This window comes from Tursiops truncatus, chromosome 4 (assembly GCF_011762595.2).
Source record: "Tursiops truncatus isolate mTurTru1 chromosome 4, mTurTru1.mat.Y, whole genome shotgun sequence".
Taxonomy (NCBI): domain Eukaryota; kingdom Metazoa; phylum Chordata; class Mammalia; order Artiodactyla; family Delphinidae; genus Tursiops; species Tursiops truncatus.
In genome coordinates this window covers 89640889-89657717 of record NC_047037.1, presented here as the reverse complement: position 1 = coordinate 89657717, position 16829 = coordinate 89640889, and the positions used below count along the sequence as shown (strand labels likewise).

Below are 16829 nucleotides of genomic sequence, written 5' to 3'. Positions count from 1 at the left end.
TTCCATCCAGAAGGTGTCCTGCACATGATTTTCCATTCTCACTTTTTTTTTTTTTTTTTTTTTTTTGTGGTACACGGGCCTCTCACAGTTGTGGCCTCTCCTGTTGCGGAGCACAGGCTCCGGACGCGCAGTCTCAGCGGCCATGGCTCACGGGCCCAGCCGCTCCACGGCATGTGGAATCTTCCGGGACCGGGGCACGAACCCATGTCCCCTGAATCGGCAGGCGGACTCTCAACCACTGCGCCACCAGGGAAGCCCCCATTCTCACTTTTAAAGAAGGTTATTGTTCAATTTAAAATAATAACAGAAGAATAAATTGTCATTTACTAAAGCATGTTCTGTTTCAAGGCCTGATTAACAACCAACCCTCTCTCTACAAAGGGCAAGTTGGCCAATTAATAACAGACATTAATTCTGTGCTTCCCACAGTGCAGTTTTATTCACTTGAGTTCACATTGATTTATGTTCTTTTGTGTCCACTGTGTGCTTCTCTATGTGCACTCCGTGCATATGTACATAATGTAGTTTGTGTGTGCTTTCCTAGGTCCCACTAAAGTGTTGATATATGGACCCAAAAGTAGATGTGAGTAGATAATGCTTGTACCCAAAAGTAGAACTGAGCTTGGTTATATGTTTAATAAGAGTTGCTTCTTGAAAGATAATTGATTTAAGATCTTTCTGAATCTAATTTTGTTGTATATGGTTTTCCCCGCGGATATAGAATCATTCAACCCTAGAATGAAAAACTGGAGCAAAGCAGTTAGTCTACCAGGGCTATGATGTGCTGTTAATGAGACAGTACGAATATTACTACTACTAATAATAGCCAGCATTTATCCTACATGACATTAAGCCCCAAAGGGATGGTTGTCACAATACATTATTCTTGCTCTGTGCTAGACACTATTTTAAGTACTATACATGTGCAATTCATTGAACCTCACAGTATTCCTAAGGCAAGTACTATGTTAACATCCACATTCCGTAGATTGAGAAACAGGCACAGAACGGTTTAGAGAAAAGGAGCTTAATTGGTGGCAGAGTCAGTCTGTTGTCATAGACAATCTCTCTAGAATCCCTGCCTTTTGAAACTGCCTCTCAATATAAAATTTGTTCACATCTCAGAGTGATGGCATCTTCTAAGAGTTACTACATCCATAGCTGTTCCTGGGCTCTGTTTATGTCATGTGAAAAATACAGACTATTAATTCCTAGACACTTTTTTTTTTTTTTGCGGTATGTGGGCCTCTCACTGTTGTGGCCTCTCCCGTTGCGGAGCACAGGCTCCGGACGCACAGGCTCAGCGGCCATGGCTCACGGGCCCAGCCGCTCCGCGGCATGTGGGATCTTTCCGGACCGGGGCACGAACCCGTGGTCCCCTGAATCGGCAGGCGGACTCTCAACCACTGCCCCACCAGGGAAGCCCTCCTAGAAACTTTTGAAAATTATTTTTAATCATGTTTGAACTCATAGAAAAGAAGATGAAAACTGGGAATTATTGAAGTCTCCCCCCACCCCCCAAAGTTATTGTCTAATGTGCTTCCCCAGAATCCCTGTACCCTGTATGCTGGCTTATATCCCAGGTGGCTGCAGACTGCCTTTCCTGGGTTCCTGTGTCCCCTGATTTCTAGCTGGGTTCAGCCAGTGGGAGACACTGGCAGAAGATTAGGGGATGGGAGGACGAGAGAGGCTGGGATGTGTAAGGAAGGGGTGAGGAGGGGGTGGGAGTAAGCAAAGGCATCATCTCGTCCATGTATCCAGCTCCCTCCAGATTGGCCCACCACAGGTCTATCTTCCACCAGGGACCTAGCCCCTGGGCTTCGTAACGCTCCTTCCGCCATTTGTCCCTACTGTGCCTTCCTGCTGTTGCTAATCCCTGGGTTACCTCACGACCTCCTGTTCTGGTATCCCTGTGTAATTAATTTATTCCCTGCATTAAATTCCCTTGGCTAGATATGCTTTAAGTTGTTTCTGTTTGCATAGTTACACCCTGACTGGTGCACAAGCCATCCTCATTTTTTATTTTGTATGCTTATAAAATAGGCTATGAGAATGCTAATGGCATACTGTACCCAGATTTCAGCAAAACTTCTGACAGACATCTTATGATGTCCTTGTAAACAAAATAGGGGGAGTTTAGACTGGATTATTAAACATTCTTAGATTGCTGGAGCTTATTAATGTTCAAATCAACCTGATGAAAGGGCTCTAGAGGTTTGCCAGAACGCTCTGTCCTTGGCCATGACCTACTCAACTTTATTACCAAAGATTTAGACAAAGACGTAAAAAGCAACTTTATCAAATGTGTCTATAACACAAAGCTGGAAGGTAATTTAACTCAAATTTTGAAAAGATATACTTTGTAAGGAAAAATGGAAACTCTTGCATCTAGTTACAAAAAGTATAAAGATACAGAATGGGAGAGACCAAGCTTCCCAGTATAGTATGTGGGTAATCCAGGATTTTAATTGACCACAAGCCCAATACAAGCCAGAAGTTTTGACCTGTTTTTTTAAAAACAGGTGGGATATCATATATTAACGCATATATGTGGAATCTAGAAAAATGGTATAGATGATCTTATTTGCAAAGCAGAAATAGAGACACAGACATAGAGAACAAATGTATGGATACCAAGGAGGAGGGGAGGTGGGATGAATTGGGAGACTGGGATTGACATATATACACTACTATGTATAAAATAGGTAACTAATGAGAACCTACTGTATAGCACGGGGAACTCTACTCAATGCTCTGGGGTGACTTAAATGGGAAGGAATCCAAAAAAGAGAGGATATATGTATATGTATAGCTGATTCACTTTGCTGTACAGCAGAAACTAACCCAACATTGTAAAGCAACTATACTCCAGTAAAAATGAATTAAAAATAAAAACAGTGGGGCAAGTTCATCTTTGGTTCTCATTAGAAGATTAGTGTCCTTATCAACTGACAAATAGCTCCACTTTTCATCTAGAGTATTACAGAAAGGCTAGGAACTTAATCTAAAATACTGCTAAATTGAAACATCATTGTTTTCCAGCCCTTATAAGCTTTATGTCATTTATGAGTTTTATTTGCACACATTTGTTTACTTTTGCCTGGCAACAACCCAGCGGAGGATGATGTACTGTTAACGATTTCTCAGCCTTTATATCCTCATGTGGGTTCAGGTATAAGCTACCTGCCTAGCTCACTGTGTGGCCTTAGGCAAGCAAGTATGGTGCTTGCACAGAAACCCAGCTTATTTCAATAAAGTCCATTCTCACTTCAGGACAACCATACTGCATCTGGATAAGAGGGACCCAACTTTTGAAAGGTTGGGAAGCCTTTACATATAATGAGCAGTTGTTCCAGGGGAAGAGACTCACGGGAACATAAAGTCTATCTTCTAGGATTTAAAAGTCTGTCACATGAGAGAAGGAGTGGATTAATTTAAGTGACTTCAGGGAACAACCAGGACTGGTAGGATTTATAGATTTTTGCTCAATATTTTAAAAATTTCAAACAGCATTGCCCTCTAATATGGTCACTGTCTTTGTGCAAAAAGTTGTATAACTCTCAGGACTTTTATAATAAAATGAGTTGCTACATTAGGAAGAATGTTAAATTAGATAACATTAGATAAGATAATTAGGTAAGTCTAGAGTGACACCAACTCTGAGAGTTTGATTTGTGTTTATTTGGGGGTTTGGTTGGTGAGAATTGTAGTTATTAGTTTTATTTTTATAGCTTAACTTCCAGCCATGTAATTGTTTTTCTTATAATTTAGAATTAACATGCTCTATTTATGAAAAAACTTTAAGAGCCTGAAACAAGGAAGTAAAGCATGACTAGTGTTCGGGGTAATTACCTTCCCAAGAAATATTATGCTGTTTCCCAGAATATGTCCCCAGAGAGAATGTCTGCATTTGTTCCATTTCATTCCTAGCTGTAGAATCCTGTCAGGGGTGATGAGGAGAATTGTTTTGAAATACATTGAAGCTGAGAATAGAGTTTGCAAAGTGTTATTGGGTTTGCTAAGATGAACCTGTGCAAATGCAAACCGTTGGCAAAATCAGTGCTTGTGTGGCAAAGGTCCCTAAAGTGACTTATTAAAGGCCACCAGAGTGATAGTGATTGAAAACTATAAAATTCACCTTGAGGATGCCTTTCTAGCCTTCTTCTAGCATAGTCTCTCTCCCCACATGGGATAGTTAGATTCATGAAGGACTAGGATAATTGAGAAAGGAAAATAAAAATTATTCCAAAATTGATACAAAAACAGCAAATCTCCCCTGAGAATAAAGCATGCAGGGAAGATGATATGTATCCCAGTGTTTCAGAATTAATTTAACGTTTTGCTTTGATCTTCTTTCTGGTTAGGTTTAATAAAGGGAAGTTCTCAGTCTTCATAACTGCTTGCTGAGGTCTAAAAGTTAACTTACATGATTTCCTGAAAAAGGCAGCTCTGTTGTGAATTCATGATATTACACATCTTCCCTCTGAATGATCCTGAAGGGCTGGGTACTCTTGTCATGTTCATTTTTTAAAAAAAACCTTGCACTGTCTGCCTCCTCCCGCCCCTTCTCCAGCTTCTTGCGAGACTTACTAATCATAACATAATTCTCATGGAAGGATTTGAGATATACTGAAAGTACTAAGGGAAAAAATGAGGTAAAATAGTATCTGATGTTTAATTCAATGTATTATCCATTTAAAAAATGAATTTTATAGCTGTTAACAATCTCTGACAACTTGCCATTCCATAAAATGGTTATTTTTCTTTTAAAACAGATCAGTTTCCTACTCATGTACTTGATTAGGGGGGTTCAGCAAGCCCTAATAATCTTTTTTCCTCTAAATTGACAGTGCAGAGTAGATAAAATGAGTAATGGTTAAGAATTCCTCTGCTGCCGTTGGCTTCATCAGCCTTGTAGTGACTCGTGATGAATCCCTCCGAGGGGCTGGTGGGCTGGGGTGGAAGCTGTCAGGAATCATGGGACAGACCTTATTGATCTTTGCACCTTTAGTGTCCCCCACTGAGCCTAGCACCGGGGAGCCTTACGGGGAGTGTTTTTGAATGAAAAGCCAGGTACTGAAAATGAATTTTACAATGAGCTGTAATTTCCTCTTTTAGAAAATAGCTTTTAGATTGCAGTTTCAAGGTACATAGTTGCTGGAGAGGAAGATGGCGAGTTTCTCCTTTAATGTCCTATATGTGAAATTTGGGGAGTTTAAAAACTTAACCGAATTGCTCGCAGATGTGTTTGGGGGCTCAAAATTTTTCAGATTTTAGGGAAAATGATGCAGTGTGTGTATCTTACAGTGTGCCATTAATTCCCCTAATATATATTCAAATTCATGGAGACTTAATAGCAAAAACATGAATAGTCACATTAAGTCAGATAAAAGTTCTGGTCAGAATTTGCAGCCAGGTAAGTTTGGATCAGATCAAGTTTGCCATCAAATGGATTTAAAAAAAAAACAACCACCCCCCACTTATTTTTCAGAGCTTTTGTGATCTTTCAGGTTATCTTTTGGCATTTGTGGACCTATAATGTTTTGTTCATTAACCAGAACCTTCTGTAGATCTTTAGTGAATCATCTTATCATTTCTAATTTTAAGCAGGTAGATAGAAATTGTTGCTATTTCTCTCATTTCCCCAAGGGAAAAGAAAAGGTAAATATCTGAATAGAGTTTGGGGATTATTTACTAAGTACTGCCATATGTGCATCATCTCACTTAGACCTCACAGGATCCTCTGAGACAACAATTATCAGTTTTATTTTACAAAGACAACAGAGGAATGAGGACTGAAATGACTCATCCTAGGTGCAGAGTTAGCAAGTAGCAAAATTAAGACTCAAACTCAGGTCTTTCAGTTCTAGATCCCATCCTTCTTTTACCAAATCTTGTTTTCAGAGGAAACCTTCATGAGAAGCTGGAAAGTGAGAATTTGAGTATATACTCCTCTAGAGTTGAATGAATATATTACAAAGCCTTTAATTAATTTGAATAATTTAAGTTACTTTGGCAGAAGTGGACTTGTAAAGTTTGAAGTTTGTTTTGATTATTTTTTAAAAGAATGTAATTTAAAAGTTTAAGCTAGTTTCAAGTATAGAATAATGTATTTTGTTTGTTCTCTCATGTTTAACTGTTTAGATGTGCCTGGCATCAGAGGGGGTGAAAATGGAAGAATCAAAGCTAATAAAAGCAAAAGAATCAGATGGCGGAAGAATTAAAGAATTGGAGAAGGGCAAGGAAGAAAGAGAAATAAAAATGGAGAAAATAGATGAAGCCAGGTTACAGAAAGAAGCAGAATTTGAAAAATCAGCTAAGGAAAATGTAAGAGATTCTAAGGAATTAAGAAATTTTGAGGAGCTGCGAATGGATGATATAATGGGTATAAAAATGGAAGCTCCCAAAGAAATTAAAAAGGAAGAATTAGAGGAAGATCAAAAGTGTAGTCACTTCCCTGATTTTTCTTACTCTGCCAGTAGCAAGATCATAATAAGCGATGTTCCCAGTAGAAAGGATCACATGTGCCATCCTCATGGAATTATGATCATTGAGGATCCCACAGCATTAAGCAAACCAGAAAAGCTAAAAAAGAAAAAGAAGAAAAACAAAATGGATCGACATGGAAATGATAAATCCACACCCAAGAAGACTTGCAAAAAGAGGCAGTCCTCGGAATCTGATATCGAGAGTGTCATGTACACCATTGAAGCTGTTGCAAAGGGAGACTGGGGCATCGAGAAGCTTGGAGAAACCCCTCGCAAGAAGGTCCGCACGTCCTCAAGTGGCAAGGGAAGCATTTTGGATGCCAAGCCACCAAAGAAGAAAGTGAAATCAAGAGAGAAGAAAATGTCAAAGGAGAAATCCTCAGACACCACCAAAGAGTCAAGACCTCAAGATTTTATCAGTATTTCTGCCAGCAAGAACATTTCTGGTGAGGTGCCAGAGGGTATAAAAGCAGAACCATTGACCCCTACGGAGGATGCATTACCACCCAGCCTATCGGGACAGGCCAAGCCTGAGGACAGTGACTGTCACAGAAAAATAGAGACTTGTGGCTCCCGGAAATCCGAGAGGTCTTGCAAAGGTGCTCTTTATAAAACCCTGGTGTCTGAGGGTATGCTCACCTCTCTGCGAGCTAATGTTGACAGAGGTAAGTGATGTCCCTAAATCTGAAAAGAACATGGAAACCTAGCAGAATTTCTCCTTTAAACGTATTGAAAAGAACCACAGTGAAGAACAGTATAGTATCAAAATAATATTTTACATTTGTACAATTCTTTACAGTTTTTAGATTATATACATTTGTCATTTTACCTATATGTTTTTAGCACCATTAAGGGGAGTTTCTATTCACTTTGTACGTGGTTCTCAGAATATAAGTGTTCAAAGTTACTCCAACCTTTTTTTTTACTGGTGTTGGCTGGCTTTTTGTTTTGAAGGATCAGTATTGCATGTGTAGAGCTCTTAAGTCTGGTTTTTAAAATTGATGGTAATAATTTTCTGAAACAAGCAGATATGTTTGGCAGAATCTTGACCTGTAGACTCTAGAAGCAAATAACTTATCTGGCCCTCCCCACGAGGTAATCAAAACTGTAGTTGAAGTGAAGAGCTCTTTGAAACATAACAGTATCCAGAAACCAGTTAATATATATACCTTTATTCCATAGAGTGTTTCATATAAATTCATCTATTTTAAAATATAGTATCTGGCTAGGGGACTACCTGTTGCCAAGCTAAATTCCAACTATAGAGATGTGTGAAAATAGGTCTAACAAGTCCTGAATGAAGATCCTTGAGAGTACATAGTTCTCCAGGGATGTCATTCCAGTAAGTCTTGGGGAAATTAGAATTAATAGTGCATACCAGAAAAGGGCTCCCACACCTCAGGCTGATTATCTAATGGAAAAATTAGTAGTATTGATAGTTAGTCTGTCTCATGAGTCATGTAGCACCTGCTATGATGAGATTGTGGATCTCAGAGTCTGTAAGTTACTTTTTTGCATGTTCTGTTATTAAAGGTGGTCCATCAGGAATCACTCTGAGGAATCTGAAATAGTTACAAATGGCATCATGCAAATGATACCTAAGGGGTCAAGAGATCACTTGTGAAGCAACTAAGATGATTTCCCTTCCATCCCAATATACCAAGCACACTCTTTCTTTTGAATTTCCTTAGGGAAACGAAGCTCAGGAAAAGGAAACTCCTCTGATCACGAAGGGTGTTGGAATGAAGAAAGCTGGACATTTAACCAGAGTGGGACCAGTGGAAGCAAGAAGTTCAAGAAGACAAAGCCAAAGGAAGACTCTCTCCTTGGGTAAGTGTCTGTGAGCACAGTCAGACACACAGCACAGACCCCAAATGTGGTGGTATTTTCAAGGTAAACAGATCACTAACTGCTTGTTCTTGGAGTATCCAGTCAGCACCTCCTGCCGTCTTAGTAAGCACATGAAGGAACACAAATCAAGTGTATCGCATGATTCCTGCTGTTAGCATGGTTGTGTGAGTGATAGTGTCATTCATGTTTTAAGTATAGTACAAAATGTGTAGATTTTAGACTTAGGCCTGAGTTTGAACGGAGGTCCATCTTGTATTAGTGGCGTTACATTATATATGTTTTACATTTACAATACATCTCCAGGATGCATTTCTCATCTGAAATTTATGATGGATATTATATACGTATGTTTATACTTTGCTCATTTTACATACTGTATGTACTTCATTTAATATTTCTGAAGGTTATGTACATGTTTATAAAATAATGACAGCTGAAAATGTAGATAAAATTATGTTTCTACCTCTGACTTTGTTTTGTGTAAGCTATGTTCTAATGCTCTGAGATTAAAATATTAGATTAAGTATTCTCTTGATACAGAGAATATTCAGCAATTAATTATGTATTAAAATGCAGTATCAAGAAAGAGCATACATCAAGATAAAATCATTAAGAATTATTTCATTTTTTATGGGCTTCCCTGGTGGCGCAGTGGTTGAGAGTCCACCTGCCAATGCAGGGGACACGGGTTCGTGCCCCGATTTGGGAAGATCCCACATGCCGCGGAGCGGCTGGGCCCGTGAGCCATGGCCACTGACCCTGCACGTCTGGAGCCTGTGTTCTGCAACGGGAGAGGCCACAACAGTGAGAGGCCCGCGTACCACAAAAATAAATAAAAATAAATAAAAATTTAAAAAAAGGGCTTCCCTGGTGGCGCAGTGCAGGGGGCATGGGTTCGAGCCCTGGTCTGGGAGGATCCCACATGCCGCAGAGCAGCTAGGCCCGTGAGCCACAACTACTGAGCCTGCGCTTCTGGAGCCTGTGCTCTGCAACAAGAGAAGCCACGATAGTGAGAGGCCCACGCACCGCGATGAAGAGTGGCCCCCGCTTGCCACAACAAGAGATAGCCCTCGCACAGAAACGAAGACCCAACACAGCAAAAATAAATTAATTAATTAATAAAACTCTAAAAAAAAAAAAGAATTATTTCATTTTTTATTATATAAAACAGACTCCTAATACCAATCTTAACAGAAAGCATTTTGTTAGGAGATTCACTACTTTATATTGGTGAAGAAATCATCTGTATATTCAGTTGTACTGCTTTAAAATTCCTTTGAGATTTCTCATTAGCCCAATTTGAAAAGAATACATTGACTAGAAATAAGTACATTTTAATATATTTTCCATATTTTTTCATAAGTATGTTAGAGGCATGCAAATTTTATGCATTTGGGAGTATTATACTTGGTTTATCCATAAATATTTGCATTTCTTTTTGTGGGATAGTGTACTTTTTCAACTGGACGTTACAGTGCTTTAAGGTCTGGTTAATCTTAAGGCCCTCATCATACAGTGGGAGGGTGGAAATTATTTCTTGTGATGATGATTCCTCAATATTATATATATCGAGATGATATATTTATAATTTTATATATTTTGTTTCTAACGTTTTTAAAAGTCCAAAGTAGTTCAAATTAGTTTTGCTGACATTATGCTTAAAGAATGACATGAAAATCCTCACATTTGTCATTGTCAAATACAAAAGTATTTGCATGATTTTCTTAAAAAGTGACAATTGAGCATCAGGACCAGTGCGCTATATCTCCTGGAACTACCAGTGCCCTGTGGGTCTGCAAACTGAGAAGGAAGCAGGTCTTGTTGCAAACAATATGAAGGCCAGGGGAATTAAGCCGGCATGAAGGCTCCCCAGCAGAAAGTTCTCTGGTGCTTCCATTCAAAACTGCTGAAGCTATGAGAGAGAGATTTTTACCAGTCTTCTTTGAGGAAGAAGAAAAGTGAAACAATCTTTTGAAAATCTGTTCCTGAAAAGAGATTGGGATGTGGGGTATTTTTTTTTTGTTTTAATCATTTCTAAGGAAGCCACATGTATTTAACTGGGAGTGTGGTTTTCTGCAGGCTAAATCGGTGATAAAACTCTGATCTTTCCTCTTCTCCCTTCTATACAAATTGGCCTATCAGAATCAGACTATCTGGGTTTGCTTTGTTTGGAACATGCCACCATAGTTCATGAGCAGTGAAAAATGCCAGATCCTGTCAGTCTTCTCTGAGATTTCTAAATGAGCATTTTAAACCTTTTTATTGCAGAAAGTGTGCTCCCTGTTTAGTTAACTATAGCCAAGGAAAATTCACTCAGTATTGGCAGTTCTACTTTTATAGACTTCTCCACGAAAAACATAGGTAATTATTCTAGTTGAAAAAAGAAAGGACCTAAGGAGTTACAGCTTGCATTTTCGTATTTTTCTTTTGGTTATCCAGAGTATCTGAAAAATTTACGACTTATAGATAGCTTTCTGACAGCATCTGATTAGTATCAGATAGTATCTGATTTTCCATTAGTATAAATATTTATTAACTGAAATGAGAAAAGACAGTTTTATTAAGGGAGGAACATCACTCCCACCCACCACCCTTCACTGCTTTGTTAGAACTTAGTAGTGGCCTTTTTCAGTTGGCCATTCTGATGGTCATCTGACTGTCTTATCTCTGCTCCCAATTCCTGTACATTTCTCCAAAACTGAGAATAGTCTTAAGTGGACACACCTCAAGGACATCCCTCAGGTAGCAGCCTAACACGTTAACTTCTTGTAAGTTGGTACTCAAAGCTGCTCTCTTCTCAGTACGCTTTCCATTTTCCATCTACCAAGCACAGCAGTTCTGCAGCTTCTCCCATCTGTTTGGGTTGCATCTTAGCTAATAAGTCTCACTATAAATGAAAGCCAGCAGCTAGCCTAGGATCCAGCAGGCATACTGCCATTGCTGTGAGGGGGACTTACAGACAGTCAAAAGCAACCCAAGGATTTCCCAACTTTGCTGGTGGCTTGCTGGTGGCATTTATGAAGTCATTTGTGGTTTGCGTTAAGGCAATGTTGCCTCTCTGCCAGTTGTGTTCTTTGAAAATTGGCTTTACTTTTTTCACTGAGTATCTTGTCCTCATCCTGGTCAACTGCCCAGAATTTTTTTCTAATATTCAGAATATTTGTTTGCATTTTCTTTGTGTGTGTATATTTTAATCACGTACTAGTCAATAATTTTTTTAAATTAAGCTTACAAAATTACCAATATACCATACTGTCAGTAAGCTTGCATACACACACACACACACACACACACACACACACACACACGAGAATCTTTAGAATGAGAAACTTGTCTGGATGGAATATGCTTTGTATTGAACTTAATGAAAAATTCCCACGCCAATGGAAAGAACAGCAAATTCTCCACTTTAAAAAATATTCTGCTATTTTTATATAATGTTTCTACTTTTCTAAGGTAATAACCTGTTGTATGAGTTTATGAAGAAAATTGTGTTGGTAAATCTCAAGCATTTCTGAAAAGATGTTTTTTGTCCTTGCACAGAATTTATTAATAATGCCCTAATTCTTAGGGACCCCATTTTCAAATGGAATATCTTTAAATATATCTTAGATCATTTTCTGTTTAAATATTTACATCATGTGCTGATTGATTCTATCCCTTCCCCTCTTTTATTAGCTCAGCAAAGCTGGATGAAGAATTTGAAAAGAAATTCAACAGCCTCCCTCAGTATAGTCCTGTTACATTTGACCGGAAATGTGTACCTGTCCCAAGAAAAAAGAAGAAGACTGGAAATATGTCCTCAGAACCGACTAAAACCAGCAAAGGTTAGATGTGTGCTGTACTTTCCTGCAGTATGGTCAGAATCTAACTGAAGCCTTTTCTCAGCGTTTGCAGCTCCCTTTAGATAACGTAACTGGGTTTACAGTTGAAGCAGCGAGTTGGAATTTCAGGTTGCTTTCCAAGATTATCTTGGTTCCTGCCTTACTTCTCTCTCTCTTCTTTCCTTCCTAAGTCTCTTCAGCCTTTGTCCTTTGGCATCTCAGCCTATACATTTGCCCATAAGTGTGTAGCTCTTTTGAAAGTGTTATACATGGTCTTCGACCTCCTGCTCTCCAGAATTCAGATTGGGAATGTTGAGCTTCTCTTGAGCAGAAACTGCTGGCTGAGCCTAATTCTTCTGTTCCCTGTCTGTCTGCAACAGGTTGGACTCTGGGGTAGTGAAATCCTTCCATTCACCTAATAGGGAGACTCTATTCTTTACTGGCAGTGTGAATCAAATGAAAATAAAACTCCCTGTAATACTCCGGCAATATAATTTTTATTGGTTTCGTTAAATTTAGAAAAATGCTGTGTTTTCAAGAATATCAGATTCTCCTCTGTGTATATCAAGGAAGCTTTTTAAATTATCAGTTTGACTTGGGTGGATCTCAGCACTCATTAGGGGCAACACTGTAGTTCCTAGAGGGGTTTTATTTATTTATTTATTTTTGCGGTACGCGGGCCTCTCACTGTTGTGGCCTCTCCCGTTGCAGAGCACAGGCTCCGGACGCGCAGGCTCAGCGGCCATGGCTCACGGGCCCAGCTGCTCCGCGGCATGTGGGAGCTTCCCGGACCAGGGCACGAACCCGTGTCCCCTGCATCGGCAGGCGGACTCTCAACCACTGCGCCACCAGGGAAGCCCCTTAGAGGGGTTTTAAAGAGTGGGGGGTGCCTTTTCAGTGGTCTCAACACCTGGGACCACCATTACATTTGTGGTGCAGGGGCTGGGGTTCTAAACATCCAGACCCACCCAGGACATTCAAGTACAATGAAGAATTGTCCTACCCTAAATGACAGTATTGCTCCCAGTGAGAAACTCGTCTTCTGATTTTACTTTAGGTCTAAAGGTTGATGGGCAAATATACCTCTAGTTTTCCATACAGATGTGAAAGACTTCTTTTGGTAGCTCTCCTGTAAGGGTAGTGAATGGAGAGATGAAGAACTAGTGTGGCCAAGGTTTTGTTATTTCCAGGATCGAATTCTGAGCAGGATTTGGTAGATTTCTCATAATTACCCTGTAAAAGAGGCTACCTGTTGCTTGCTTTATGGCAAATCAGATTAATTCTTTTGTGTGTGTGTTTTTTAGTTGGATAGATGGATAGATGATGACATATATCTTTACATAAATCTTGCCCAAATCTAGCAATCATGGATAATGATCAAAGATAAATGTTAATGAGGATATATAATTTCATAGATTTGGGGAAGTATATAAGGTATATATATCTAGGGAAAAATTATGTCTGAAGAAACGTAAACCTTTTTCCCTCAAGACCTAAAACCCCCATTGTACACTGGAATTGAAACAACTGAGGAGACCTGTATCTCAGGATGAATCTGAAAGGTTGAAAAATATTCTTCCTTCATGATTAAAAGCAGGGAAGAATGTAAAAGTGATTTTAGATTTAGCTTGGCTTTCCGCTGTGGTTAATAAAAACAAGTCTAGTGAATAAAGAACTAAAAAAGAAACGTTGCATCACCAAGTCTGCTCATCTGGGAAAATAAAATAGGGTTGTTCTGAGATCTCCCAAGATACATAGGAAAGAAATAAAGCAGCTTGTTGACAGGTAGGTAGCTGAGCACTGTAATAGATTGCCAAATGAAATGACAGTCCTTGTGCCCTAGAGATATTTAGGAATAGGTAAAGTAGTCCATGAGCCCAAAGATGCCAGGTATCATCAGCCCCATAATTCTTGGATTTAAAGTTGCTGATAAATACCTGACAAGCTAATAAAATGGAACTTAACTGATTGCTGTACAGGATGTATTCTCTTCCTCCACTCCTTGCAGTTGGAGACATTCATTTTAGAGCTCTGAAGTTGGCCAAATTATCCTTCAGGGACAGTAACAGTAGATTTATCTTTGTAAAGCTATAAAACCCTGAAGTTAGAATGTATTTTCACGAGACCTGCTCTTGGGTCTTGGTTGTCTGTTATATGTTTTTCCTCTGCCAGCTGAGATTAACAGTATTTCTTTTGCTATGAAATAGCTTTTTGGAGTTTTGGATTATACTTTATACAGTATCACCTTAACTCTTCCATTATGCCTCTCAAGCCACAAAGTCCCTGGTTCTTATACAGGATATCAATAATTACATAGGTAGGAGGTCTGTCAAGGCTTTAGATTTTGCTCTGCATTCCGACTTGTGGAGCAAAATGTGATTAAAATAAAGCAGAAATTAAATAATATATTCTCTATTTAGCAAACTAAAGAAATAGTATTTGTGGCTGATTGTAATTTGGCATTAGCAGTGCCAGTGTACTATCCTACAAGTTATTAATGAAATTATCATACCAGCTGTGCTGTAATTGCCTGATCTTTAGAGGATAGAGGAGATTGTTTTCTTGGAGTCTAGACCCTTTGCATCTTTACATAATGAATCGTTCAAAGCAAACATTGTGAGTGAGATCATTAGTTCTTTAGTAAAGGAGCGAGTATTCATAGGAAACCCCATTTTTTCTCCCACAGTTTGCCATTTGTCTGTATTTTATTTTCTCCTATATTTGTTATTCAACACTTACTACAATTTTTCCCTGCCTTATACTAGGTACTTTTTTAGCTCCTCCAGGTTATACGTATAGAATTTTTATGAAATGTAATTTCTAGAGGAAAATGATTTATATAGTTACATATCTCAAAATCATAGCACCTGCTTGGGCTTAACAATTCTGTTTTTCCAGTGGTCTTCTTATTTATATCTGTATTTCTAAGTAGTCTTCCCCTTTTCCATCGTCCCCTCCACCATCTCTGCCCTGTCCCTTATGTCTATGTAATAGGTCTTGTCAGAAACTTTACAATAAAAAGGGATGAAAATAATTTTCGCCTTCCTCCAAGGAGACTCAGACTGTATTATAGTAGGCTTAGTATATAGATGATTTAGGAATAGAATTTCCCTTTGCTTCTAAGAACAAATTATCCAGGAAATTAGAATCCATCTAACTCACAGTGCAGGTCAGCTGAAGCAGCCCATTCCTATAGTGTTTTCTGGTTTCTCTCCCACGGTTACTTATATATATTCAAATGAAAGCTTTGAATTATAAATCTAAATTTAATTGTAACTTCTTAAGAGGTTCGTTTTGACACATTATTTTAAGTGTGTATTTACTCTTAATGTACGAAGCACTTTTTACAAAAGTTTCAGAAGTCGGACTGCTCTGTAAAATAGTAATTTTCAAGCAAAGTAGGGTCATGGAGAAGAAGTTAATTGAGTTCAATTTAGAGTGTTTAAATTATGCCTGAGCTTGACCCTTGACTTAATTTCTCCTCCCTTATTTCTTTATCTTTTCACATTGTTTTTTGCCCATTAACAAACATACTGTTGGTCGTTCTCATTTTTTTTTCCAATTCACACTTACACTGCAAGATTGAAATTTCAAATGGTTAAGGATTTGAGATTTTTAAAAATCACAGTGGAATAAAAGAAGCAGGTTTACAAAATAAAAGACTGAGGACAGGAACCCCTGTTTGGGTTTGAGCCAACCTGAAGATACTTTCTGTGCTCAAGAGCTGAAATGTGATGAAAGCCAGGCCATCCTTTCCTATCAGGAAGTGATAGCTTCCAGGTTGGGCAGAACTCTGTTTTTCGCCATGTAACTGAGAGTCTTCACTGCCACCAGACATTTTCTTGAACATGGTGACAGCACATTTGCATGTATAAAAGGTATACCTAGTATAATCCTGAGTTTTTTTTTTAAACAAGGCATGTATGTCTAGCGCACTAAGATGGCCCCTTCCCCTCAGTGAATCCTAACTTGATTGTGGCTGGTTTACTTGAACTTACTCCAGTCCACAGATTCATATGCCAAGCAGCTGGGAGCACTTTGGTATAAATTATTTTTTTTAATAAATTTATTTATTTTATTTATTTATTTTTGACTGTGTTGGGTCTTTGTTGCTGCGCATGGGCTTTCTCTAGTTGCAGTGAACAGGAGCTACTCTTCATTGCGGTGCACGGGCTTCTCATTGCGGTGGCTTCTCTTGCTGCAGAGCACGGGCTCTAGAGCACAGGCTCCGTAGTTGTGGCGCACGGGCTTAGTTGCTCCCCAGCATGTGGAATCTTCCCAAATCAGAGCTCGAACCCATGTCCTCTGCATTGGCAGGCAGATTCTTAACCACTAGGCCACCAGGGAAGCTCTGCTATAAATTATTGCAAAGGAATTTGTTGTTTCACTGGTCATTCATCACTTATGTGTTCATTACAGAAATGACAGCCTAGTCTTAGAATAAACCTTTTTCCCTTTTTATAACTTAAAAACATGAAACTATAGAAACTGGACATTAAGCCACCACCATTCTAGTTATGCCGAACACTTGTTTTCTATAATAGTTCTCCAGAGCAAGGTTCACTTAATTCACCTTACTTGCTGACCTTGAAAAGTTTTCATACCATGCTAATACTGAAATGGCTCCTATGTCACTACACTTCTCAGCCAAAACATGTCCATTTTT

The 16829-nt window shown here is 38.9% G+C and overlaps 1 protein-coding gene across 14 annotated transcripts in view; it reads left to right on the top strand.

Annotated features, from left to right (window-relative positions):
• The window catches only part of BBX (BBX high mobility group box domain containing), a 282397-nt gene that overhangs the window by 239066 nt on the left and 26502 nt on the right, over positions 1-16829 (top strand). For all 14 annotated transcript variants that reach the window (XM_033855860.2, XM_033855864.2, XM_033855865.2 and 11 more), the window contains 3 exons: positions 6145-7153; positions 8180-8318; positions 12018-12166. In XM_033855860.2, coding sequence (XP_033711751.1) covers positions 6145-7153; positions 8180-8318; positions 12018-12166 — 1297 coding nt within the window. The remainder of the gene's footprint in view (positions 1-6144; positions 7154-8179; positions 8319-12017; positions 12167-16829) is intronic.